Source organism: Bactrocera neohumeralis, chromosome 2, assembly GCF_024586455.1.
Source record: "Bactrocera neohumeralis isolate Rockhampton chromosome 2, APGP_CSIRO_Bneo_wtdbg2-racon-allhic-juicebox.fasta_v2, whole genome shotgun sequence".
Taxonomy (NCBI): domain Eukaryota; kingdom Metazoa; phylum Arthropoda; class Insecta; order Diptera; family Tephritidae; genus Bactrocera; species Bactrocera neohumeralis.
This window is the reverse complement of record NC_065919.1, coordinates 18,328,428-18,340,371: the sequence shown is the minus strand read 5'-3', so window position 1 is coordinate 18,340,371 and position 11,944 is coordinate 18,328,428. Positions and strand designations below refer to the sequence as shown.

Below are 11,944 nucleotides of genomic sequence, written 5' to 3'. Positions count from 1 at the left end.
GCATACAACTCTTGCATAGCGAAGCACAAGGCAACAAAAAAGTGGGTTAAAGTGTTTTTAAATTACTTGACTCTTCCATTTCCGGTTGCTATAAACAAAATAACAACACATATTATAAGTCAGCCGTTGGGAAGGCAGACAAATCGAGAAAATAGAAAATTTATAAAACTATTAGGAAATTATTGTTTTTTTTTATTTTTATACGTATACATAAATAATATTATTGCAATTGTAATAAAATCATTGACGCAATACCATGGAGGAAGTGGATGTAACAACAGTCGATCAATACCAGACGCTGGTGCGCTACAATAACCCAGTTTTGGTGGTAAAACATCCAGACAAAAAGGGTGTACCAACAGAAATTGTAAGTCCAGCATGTTAGATTTTTGTCGCAAGCTGAATTTAATATTTTAATGACTTACATAGGAGCTGAAGCGACCACTAACAGCCGGTGCTTTGCTCGACACTAAACGGGAAACCGAGGAGATATTGAATTCGATTTTGCCACCGCGCTGTTGGGAAGAGGATGGACAATTGTGGCAGCAAACAGTAAGTACATGAAATGAAAAATTACCAAATAAGTGAAACTAAGGTTTTAGCTGAAAAAACATCGTGTTAAATAAAGCATAGACATCTATAAAAATGTTGCCGCCAACTTGTACCTAAATTTATGTTTCTTCCAAAAGGTTTCAAGCACACCAGCTACACGACAAGATGTGATCAATCTGCAAGAGATGCTCGACACACGTCTTCAACAAACGCAGGCTCGTGAGACTGGAATATGCCCCATACGTAGAGAATTATATACACAGTGTTTTGGTAGGCAAAATATACATGTACGTGGTGTTAAATACTAATGTCCAAATATCTGCTTTCAAGATGAAATAATACGTCAGGTCACCATCAATTGTTCCGAGCGTGGTTTACTGTTACTACGCATACGCGACGAAATCACCATGTCAATGGAGGCGTATGAAACGCTATACTGCAGTTCGGTGGCTTTTGGTATGCGTAAGGCATTGCAAGCGCACGAAGAAAAGGAAATGTTGCGTGATCGTGTCAAAACATTGGAAATGGAGAAAGAAACGCTCGAAGAAATTATAAATGATATGAAAATTAAACAAGAACAAGCAGAGCGACGTAATGCGGAATTGCGTGCGTCCGAAGAGAAGAAATACGCAGAAGAGGTGGCATTCCTCAAGAAGACCAATACACAGCTCAAGGCGCAACTGGAGGGCATTACAGCGCCAAAGAAGTGAAAAATATATACACGTGCTAGCAAGGGCTTTTGTGCAATTTTTAATACTTTTTGTGTAATAAAATGTTTATATTTCTATATTTATTGATGAATCTTTTGTTATTTTGATGACATTTTAAACTTTAATAATGTTTTAGTGAATAAGCAAATCACTCAGCATTCGTCGGCGCCTCAGCAGCATCAGTTTCATCAGGCGTCACAATTTCCTCCGTCTCAGTGGATGCTGCCGATGTTGTCTCAGCTGGCGCTTTTTGCTCCTGCTCCACCACATCCTCCATGTTGATTTCATTAACAATCGGTGTGGGTGTGAATTTAGCAGCAGCTTTAGCTGGCTTTTTTATTTCGTTAGTTGGACGCTTTGCTGGCGGCTCTTCTGTTTCTCCGGCGGCTTCTTCTGTCTCAGGTGTTGCAGACACGTCGCCTTCACTCTCCTGCGGTAAGTTGGCGTACATTTGCAAGTCACCTTGTGCTGGTAGCTTATCCTTTATCTCTTCCATACGTTTCATATACATTTCGTATACATACTCGGCCATATGAGACATATTGTTTACTTCGCACAAGTTTTGTGCATCGACTTTGTCGTTGGTTAAACGCTGTGCGGGATAGGTTTCTTCTGGTAGTAGTTGCAGCCGCTGTGGACGTTGTGTGAGCTGCATTGAAAACATAAGTTTTAATTCGAAACCACATTTTGTAATGAAACATCAATGGACTTACCAATTTAAATGTTTGTTGCAATTCAAAACAGTTCTTAAACAATGCTACACGTCCGAAAATATACAAGCCGAGACGCGCACGACTCATAGCCACAACCAAACGACGTACATCGCGCAAATGGCCCACCGCTTTTGTGCGCACCAATGAAATCAGTATGTAGTCATTCTGTTGACCCTGATACTTATCCACAGTGGTGACTTTGTATGGCCAGCCGATGAGTGGATTGTTGCCACAACGCACATTGATTACATCGCGTATCAAATGCTTTTGTCCATTGTAGGTGGTCAATATGGATATCTTCTCGGCGGGGTAGCCCAATAGACGCATGTACATATAAACAGCTACTATATACTCAGCCTCAGCGAGATTCTGTCGATTAAAAGTTAGGTTATGAAAAGAGTGGAAAGAATATTTTGCGAAGTGGAACGTATATGAGCTTTGAGCAAGGATAATGAGCGGGAAGAGAGGCAAGACAATGTGTAAACTTAAGATTGACGAAAATCATAAAATCATGAGATGAAAAGATGGGTTAGTATAAAAAATTGAAATATTTTGACCAAAATTGAGTATATGTATAAGCATAATGAGAAGGATATGACGAAGAATAAGGTATGATTTGGGTGTTTGGGGAATTTAGCGTACTTCAGTTTAAATTATAGACGAACATATGAAATGATATAGTTAGATATCGAATTTACGGATCGATCATTTATAGAAAAAATCGATTAACTTAAGAACTTACTTGATAAAAGAACGGATTCGGTTCCGTTTCGCCCACACCCTTGAAATCATCCACGTTGATGAGCTGATAGTCGTGTACAAAGCCAGCATTTGCATTACGATATTCGGTGCGCTCTAAGATATGCGAAAGATCGTCTAGTCTCTTGTAGCGCCACTTGTATAAAGAGCATATGCTAAAAAATAGTAACAATGAAAAAAGTAAAAATAAAAAAATATTAATCAAAACATTACAACCCGAATCATACCTTGATCTGGCACGTCCTTGGCCATCCAAATCGACAGTGGGTACGCCCAAACGCACCAAGCGCGTAAATAAGCTCTGCTCCATATTCGAGTACTTTTGGAATGCCATATTTTTAATGACCGGCGGCAATTGATGATGATCACCGATCATAATCCAACGTTTCAAACGATTATAACCATCGAGCGGATCTTGTAGCAGCAGCGGTATAAATGTTTCAATTTCCAAAATTTGCGCTGCCTCCTCCATCAGTATGTTGTCATAGCGAAAGCCCAAATTAACTAGTTCTTTACGCTTCAGCGCAGCGTGTGTACAAGTCATGGCTATGATTTTTGCTTCTTTCACAAGCAAATATTTGGAGCGATCCAAACCGGTGCGCAACAGTTCGAATGCGCGAAATTCCTCCAGCTCTGTGAAAATATGCGTTATATAACGGAAACAAGATTTGGCAATTTCCATATATTCATCGTATGTGTCGCCCTTGAATAGTGGTTGTGGCGCATCGGCGAAGAAACGTGTGAAAGGAAATTCTTTCTCGAAGACTGCACGCCATGCCGCCGGCTCCGCTGCTACCGAAACGGCTGTGGCTTGTGTAAGAAACTTTTCCCAACGCGCCACCACATTGTAGAGATAAAAGTAACCGGCTGTTTCGCAAGTGTACGCATTATCGCCGAGCACATTGAGCGATTCCTGCAGCTTTTGTACTTTCTTAAGCAATTCCAAGCGCTGTGTCAACACGTAGTTGACGCGCCCATAACGACTGAAATCTTTCTCCGTCTCCAGTGCCTCTTCGCCGTGACCCAGACGTAGTAAATGCCGTTCGTCAATGTCTAAAGCCATAATTTTTTCGAAGAGTTGATTAAGCGCCTGATTGGAGTGTGTTACGATTAAAGTGCGTTGATTGGGATGATTGTGGTAGATATTGGATATGATTTGCACTGCCACATCAGTTTTGCCTGTACCTGGTGGGCCCACAACTAACGTTAGACCGGGTTGCATGCCAGCGCGTATGGCTTCCAATTGGGTAGGGGTGAAACGTACCGAGTTTCTGAAAAACAATTGACAGTTAGTCGGTAACGTAAAACCGGTTGTTTTGGGTTCGCGGCGGTTCAAAAATTGTAAAATACTTCATAATTTGCAAGACTATCAGTTTGATTCGAACTTATCTCTTTCATACACACCATAATATGTACGTCTATACTCACTGTTTCGGTTTGTTAGCCACATATGGACCACGGCTTTCGTAGACATATGGCTGTACCACAATGGCCTTTTCCAAGGCGGCCTTCATATTTGTGTCATCTTCCTTATCATCATCATCACCATTTTTCTCTTCCGGCACATCTTCAAATATCAAACGGAATGGTGGTATGCGCTTTTCCTCCGCCGCCGCACATTTAATCTCATAGCCTGGAAAACTATTTTGTAGATGATCGAAATTCAAGAAAGTGTCATTGAAATCTAGGCTGCGCTCCTGATTCGGCATGTGCGAGTAGTGTGCAGCACCCGGATCACCATAGCCGAGCAGTAAGTCATGCAACCATGGCGGCACCACACATTCGGTATTCATTAAATGGCGTATGGTCTCCAGCACAGCCTTGAAGTTGTTCTCTTTTGGCTTGCGACGCATTATGATGTTAAAGCTCTCATAGACATCATCGGAACCCTGAGCGAAAATTGAAACATATTAGTTAGTTAAAAAGAAAGTCGCAAACTAAATATTTTCAGCGTACATCTTGTAAATTGTCCATGTCCAAGCGGTATTGATTCGAGTCCAACCAAACGCGGTAGGTGCGTTGCTCGCCGGGCAATTGTGGGCGTGGTTCGGGACCATCTTCTATCACACGTCCATTGACATCCAACATACCCTCCACCTCACAGCCGCGCACATACACGAGACCCACTTGTGGTATGAAGGGCTCCCGTGGATTGTATTTGGTGCCTGGAAATATAACTTTTGTTTAGTCAAAATAAGAAAAGAATCCACATTCTACTCACCGTAAGGCTTAGTCGGCTTCACTGTTATTAAGAAACATACGTCATGCTTGCGTAAGTTCTCCCACTCATCTTTAATTTCCTTACGTACGGACAAGGTTACCGAGACATCGGCGCGCACGCGTGACGGTTTACGCTCGCCGATGTGCGGCTTCGTCACCTCAACCACGGCGAATGTGGCTATCGGCAGAGCCATGCGCGCCCAGCCGCCAAATACGACACCACCATCCTCCGATTGCCACGGCAACATGCGACTAACAGCATCTTCAATGTCCTGTCGGATCTCATAGGTGGATTCCAAGCGGAACAGATTAAAGTTGCGCAACAAGTAATCGTGTAAAGTGAGAAATTGTAAATTCAACTTTGGCAAGGCTAAGCAACCATCACCCGAAAAGTATTCGGAAGGTACAACATTTTCGTCCCATATTATATCTTCGGTGGGATAGAGTGGCATCTCATTGAGCGCCTCCAGCTGTGAACAGCGACGTTCGTGACGCGTTATCAACAGCTCCTTGAGGAATTCATCGTCGAGCCGATGCCATTGGAAGGGTGGTTCTAGTGCTTCCGGCACCAAATTCAAAAACGATGCAATTTCTTTGAGCGCTTTTGCATCCAATGCACCAAAGTGACGTTGCAGCGCATCGCGCGTGTCTACATTCGCGACATTGGACAAAGCGAACAGTCGCAAATCGGGAAATTTGGCGAATGCCGCACGTTGTAGTGAAGTGATTTTCTTGTAATGTAGCTGTGTCATCTGATGATCGGTTAGTGAGTCGCCGGTAACGTCACTGATTTCGAAGCGCGTATAGAACTTCAACATGTCGAGGAGCTGCAATGCAGAGTAGATATATATATGTATATATATGACTTGTTGATTGACGAATAATGAAACGACAGGATGGAACGAAAGTGGGCATACGAGTAGTGGGTTAGTATCTTATGGAATTTCTCTATGGAACGCATCCTACTCTTGCGAAGACTTAGCTCACTGCTAAGGCCGAAAGAACTTAGATGAAAGTGCCTTTTAGAAATTCAGCGAAGTCGCCTCTTACAAATACAATGCATCATTTGGATCGCGGACGTTTTTGTAAGCTGTCTATTATATTCCCCTGACCTACGTTAAATTAAATCTCACAAAGCCGAGTTGTTAGTTTTTATCTAGTACGTCGAAATTCAAAGCATAAATCACCGGCTTTGGTATGAGTCAATATTCAGAGCGAGACTCGGAGTTGAGATATTGAAATTAACTCTCTAAGAGAATGAATGTTTTAAAGCTAATAGTTAGGTAAGGTTAGGCCAAAAATCCTTTTAGCTTTGTCCTGCGCGCGCGTGTCGACTGGGCAATGGATGTAGCCGCATACAATGTCATGATCTTAAGCTGGCTTCTGACAGAATCACTACATTGCAGGCAGGCGGCTCCTAGCGAAGGTTGACGTATCTTCCCATTCATCCCCTTATCTTGGACTGCTTTATATGCATCCACAGAAGTAGGTGAATGGGTAATACAACGGCCATTGTTATTGAGGTACCCGGCGGTAGGTATAAAACGCTAGTGGTAGAGACTCCCGAATCTAAAACTTGTAATGGAGGACGACAAAGGAACGAAGCGGACCGGGATATCAGTCCAAAAGTCGGTGGGATGTGAGGCTGCTACCACCGGCGGATACAGCGATCGTAAGAGCTGTGTCGCCAGCGGCCACACCTCCACTGCAACGAGAGCAGATTGCGGACCAAGAAAGCGCTGTTAGCATAAACGCGGAAAGGGCAAAGACTGCGCTGTAAGCATTTGGGGTCCCCACAGTATGATACACTGGAGGTCGTATCGACAGTGAGGCCGCAGAGTCTGTTAAAATTCGCGACAAGCACAGGTATCCTAAAGGATGACTACCAAACTGGTCTATGCGTGGCTTATTAGCCTACCAGATTAACTTAACCTAACCTAAAGCTAATTGTAGTTCAGAGTCCGTTTCACAGGATAGTCAGCTCTACATCAACAGAATGGATTGATTTTATATAACAACTCGACAGTATCATAAAATATATTGGTAACTTGAAGCTCCGCAGTCTTCTTAGGACTTACTAGTGAACTGCTGGGCTTTTTCTAAATTTGAAGCAAGTCCTTCCAAACGCTTAGTTCAGTTTATGTCAAAATTATTTATTATTTCTTGAGTGATACCCTAAATCGAACCTCCACTGAAAACATAACCTCCAAAATACGAAGCAAAAAACTCAAATACTCATATATGCAATAATTATTTCCCACGAGAATCAGAAATAAACTAACACACCTGCTATTACGGTCGACAGGAATGCGAACTCGTGACATCGGCGCACGCAATAATTTGTTTTTATGTAAGTCATATCTTTATACTAGATAGAAAAATTAAGTGAAACGAGGGTGGTTCAATAAAAAATATTATGAAAATACCATTTTGAGAATGACTTCCAATTTATTTAGAGTTTAACATTCTAAAGCGATCGTTCCTTGCCTGATAATATTTGGCTTGACTGTGGAAGATGTTGCAACTTAACCAGTTTGAAGGCTAGGCTTCCATGGAACGATGAGCTAGCTGTACGAGTTATACGACGACATTGGCATAGTTCAGCAAATTAAGAGACAGCGGTTACGCTGGCAAGATCGTGTCATTCGTATGTATGAAAACACTCCAGCTCTGAAAATATTCGACGCTGTATCCGCCGGAGGAAGCAGAGTAAGAGGAAGACCTCTACTCCGTTGGAGAGATCAGGTGGAGAAGCACTCGACTGCAGTAGGTATCTCGAATTGGCGCCAAATTGCGAAAAGAAGAAACCGCGTAAGCGGTGTCTACGCCAGTAAAGAAGAAGCAGTACAACTCCTGGCAAAGTCCGAAACTATCGACGGTTCTTAGTAATCGTATGCCGGTGGAAATTGTTTGCAGGGGTTGGAGAACACAGGATTTTTATTTTCAGTGACTTTTTGCACCACCCTTACACACACACAAATAGCTTCATAACAAAACTAGCACAAGATGCGGTACCACAAAGGCACAAACACCGAATTGAAAGCCAACGCAATTCGATACATCACCATCTCACCACTAAAACTTAGCAGCGAACAACCACAAAACAATTGGCAGTCGCTTTAGCGTTGCGTCTCGACGATTCGTGCGTTGGCTGCTAATGGAAGTTTTTGTTGTTGTAGAGGTAAAAAAGCATATGAATGTAGTTAAACGTTTAAAATCACGTAACACATTCAATGCAGCCTTAATAGTTGTCGGGAAGTGTGTGTGTGGCACACAAATAAATATTTCTACCGAGCATGACCACGTGCCCCAGTAAATATCCTTCACACAAAAGAAGTGTGAGTATGAGAAAATCGAACATGCTTTCCAAATTATAACGGTAGCTCGTTTTTACACTACCAAACTCAGCTGACAGACGGACGGACAAGCAGACGGATGGGCGGTCGGGCGTGTGGTCAAGTCAAAACGTCGGCATGCCACGAGGAGCGACAAAAACACGGAAGTCGATTGCTGCCCATGCGACCCAAATATAGGGCAGCACACAGCTCCTTGACGACGCAACCCACAACAACAGCGCTGATAGTCGTAGCAACGTAGACGCCAATGTTGTAAACTTTGAAGTTGACGTGCGATAACAAGGAATGACAAGGAATTCGTTTTAGTTTTTTAGAGAAGAAGAAACTCCGAGTTTTGGCTTACAAATAAATGCGATAAGAAAAGTTGTTGACTTTAAATGTGGCAAGCAATCGACGGTGGAGTAAATTTAATTTAGTTTTTCTTTAGAAAAAAGTTTACCTATAAGGCACTTGCTGCTTGCAAAGGGTTGCTCAATATGGGCGAATTGTTGTATTTATTTTGAGCAACGAAGTGCGTAGTGTATATTTTTAGAGAAATGAGAACAGTTAGATTCGGTGATCAGAAAGGCCAAGTAGGTATAAATTAGTACAAATCGAAATAATTGAAAAAAGTTGAGAGAGGAACTCGAACCTTTGATGCGAAATGCTAATCGAAGCGTCCGTTGATTGCCAAGTAGTATCTTTTTCGTAGAACAACGTTGTGTCCACCGGAAAGTCATTGTTTGAACCAAAAGTAAATGAATTATGTGATGCTTGACTTTGACTTTGAGGGAATGTGTCGCATATAAAGAAATATTTGATTTATCAGATTTATTAGAGCTTAAGGCTCCCAGAAAACGAGAATCAACACGCAACACCTCTTCGTCGATTTCAAAGCTGCTTTAGACAGCACGAAAAGGAGCTGCCTCTATGCCGGAATGTCTGAATTTGGTATCCCCGCGAAACTAATACGGATGCGTAAACTGACGTTAATCAATATCATAAGTTCCGTCAGGTTCGGGAAGGATCTCTCCGAACCGCTCGATAACAAACGAGGAGAAAATAATTCGAGCTGCAGAGCTAAATAGAGAAGGTAACATCTTCTATAAGAGTATACACCTGCTGGCGTACGCCGATGATATTGATCCTCTCTCGACGAACAAAATCCAAATTCTATAAGTCACTCATTATTCCCGTCCTGCTATATGGTGCAGAGGCATGGACGATGACAACATCTGCTGAGTCGACGTTACGATTTTTCGAGACAAAGTTTCTACGGAAGATTTATGGTCTTTTGCGCATTGGCCACAGCGAATATCGCCTTCGATGGAACGCTGAGCTGTATGAGATATATGAGGACATTGACATAGTTCAGCGAATTAAAAGACAATGGCTACGTTGGCTAGGCCATGTCGTCCGAATGGACGAAAACACTCCAGCTCTGAAAGTATTCGACGCAGCACCCGGGGAAGCAGAGGAAGAGGATGACCTCCACTCCGTTAGAAAGACCATATGGAGAACGACCTGGCTTCGTTTGGAATCTCGAATTGGCGTCAAACAGCGAAAAAGAAGAACGACTGGCGCGCTGTTGTAAACTCGCGTAAGCGGTGTCAACACCAATAAAGAAGAAGAAAGCTGCCAAGTGCAAATTGTTGAAATGCCATCGAGTAACTGGATACAACACAAACATTCCTAACCTCCTTTACAGGACTGCAGATCCTACAAACTTTGAGAGTTGGGTGAGTAACTGAACGCATAACTTGAAAAAATAAACGTTGAAGAGAGTATACTCATATGTATGTGGAGGTCTTGGCCACGTGGAAACACCCTACGGCATATATAGACTTAGATTTAGAGCTAGCCAGCAATATTTAGCAAAATTTTGTAGCGAATGTACTATGATTATATATGAGTCCCTGTCGAGTACCCCTGTATTAAAATCATTTGGTATTGCCGATACAAAATCAAAGGAAATAAAGGAATACAAGTAAGTTGTAAAAACATTTATTTGGTTTTGGAATTCACTGATTCAATTGGGTCAACAACTTCGACAATGAAGATTGCAGCCTTTGGGGGACGCGCAGATGTTTAGGTAATGTGGCAGTGTTGCAAGAAGACAAAATTTCAGCCGCGCTTGGTTGCAAGCGGCTATCGGAAAGCGTATTAGGTATACATATGTGTGTGCGTGCAGAGGCATCTGCGGCACGAGCTGTTGTCTGTGACACTATTGCCGGTTTCCGTTTCCAATCAATGACCAGCAAGCAAGCGAGCAAATAAATACACAGACAACTGAAGTAATTAAATACAACAACATTTCAAAAAACAACAAAAAAAAACTGGAACTAAATATACAAGAAGATATTTTCATTTATATTGGTGTTGGGAGGTTAATGTAAGTACCATCCCTGTAGGAATGATGTAGCCACAAGCCAAGATATTCGAAGTATTTTTATCATATTATATGAAATGACATGAAATTAAACAACTTAAAAAAAAGTAATATTTTGTTTTTTTTTTTTGTAAAGAATGTGTTTTGCGCGCTTCGGTCAACTTATGGTCGACATAATGGGCCTACTGAGCGTACTATTCGCAATACCATCACCCATCTTGAGACCCAGCATTCATTATGGGGTATTATTCGACCGAATAGGCCACACAGTGAAGAAAATACAGCAGCCGTAGCTGAGAGTGTACACGAAGACCGTGGAAATAAAAATTAGTCGCAGTTCGCTGCAACTCGAACTGACATATGGAACGACTTAGCGCATTTTACTTCGTGATCTTTTAATCGAATACAGCTTGTGCAAGAACTGAAGCCGCTCGTCCTTCCCAAGCGATATCGTTTCGCTCTATGAACTCTCGAAAAGTTCCAAGAAGACCCGACGTTTTCGATCCAAATTTTGTTCAGCGATGAGGCCCATTTTTGGCTCAATGGGTTTGTACAAAAAAAAAAACAATAGCCGCATTTGGGACGAAAAGCAACCTGAAGAGATTCAAGAGTTGCCATTTCATTCAGTACAACAACGACTTGGTGTGGTTTGTATTTTTTCAAAATTGACGCCGGAAAGAACTTAAGATGACCGTTATCGTCCCATGATAACCCACTATTTGATGCCGGCACCACTTTTCACACAACGCGTCAATCAATAATCGGTGAGCAGATAAGTTAAATTTTTGGGCCGGTCGATTGGCCACCAAGATTGTGTGATATCACACAGTTAGACTTTTTCCTGCAGTGATATGTAAAGTCTAAAGTCTATGCGGACAATTCCGCTTCGATTCAGGTCTTGGAGCAAAACTTCACGCGTTTCATGCTCAATTCAATTTCCATGAATTTCAATGATGATTTCGGTTGATTTTTAATGAATTCACGTACGGTTTCGATGGAATTTCCGGTGATCACGGATTTTGATTGGCCCACATGTTGAGCGTCATTTATGTCCTCATGACCACTTTGAAAACGTTGAAACCACTGGTGCAATCTGCAATCAGTTCGCGTGTTTATCGAAGAAAAACTGTAATATAGGCGTAGTTACTCTCCTTGAGGCGTGCTGAAATAATATTGCTTCAAGCAGAAGCGTCTTGGGAAGCAGGGCAGCTGGGTGCCAGGCCACAAAGGCATCGAGGGCAAGGAAATAGTGGTCGAGATTGCTAA

General features: G+C 42.2%; 2 protein-coding genes and 1 long non-coding RNA gene across 3 annotated transcripts in view; 2 read left to right on the top strand and 1 right to left on the bottom strand.

The window, feature by feature from the left end:
- The first annotated feature begins 41 nt into the window (after positions 1–41).
- On the top strand, positions 42–1,345 carry LOC126751049 (putative inner dynein arm light chain, axonemal). The gene is made up of 4 exons (XM_050460970.1): positions 42–367; positions 430–552; positions 690–822; positions 883–1,345. Exons 1-4 carry the CDS (start codon positions 257–259, stop codon positions 1,260–1,262), a joined length of 747 nt encoding a protein of 248 aa, XP_050316927.1. The 5' UTR covers positions 42–256; the 3' UTR covers positions 1,263–1,345.
- LOC126751020 (RNA helicase aquarius) overlaps positions 1,321–11,944 on the bottom strand; it is a 30,003-nt gene continuing 19,379 nt past the window's right edge. The window contains exons 5-11 of the mRNA XM_050460915.1: positions 4,956–5,781; positions 4,691–4,899; positions 4,163–4,623; positions 2,962–4,005; positions 2,718–2,889; positions 1,976–2,344; positions 1,321–1,911 (exon numbers count right to left, since the gene is read on the bottom strand). Coding sequence (XP_050316872.1) covers positions 1,411–1,911; positions 1,976–2,344; positions 2,718–2,889; positions 2,962–4,005; positions 4,163–4,623; positions 4,691–4,899; positions 4,956–5,781 — 3,582 coding nt within the window. The 3' untranslated portion in view covers positions 1,321–1,410. The remainder of the gene's footprint in view (positions 1,912–1,975; positions 2,345–2,717; positions 2,890–2,961; positions 4,006–4,162; positions 4,624–4,690; positions 4,900–4,955; positions 5,782–11,944) is intronic.
- LOC126751060 (uncharacterized) lies at positions 8,165–10,296 on the top strand. The gene is made up of 2 exons (XR_007665848.1): positions 8,165–8,292; positions 8,363–10,296. It is a non-coding gene; the product is annotated as an uncharacterized LOC126751060 (long non-coding RNA).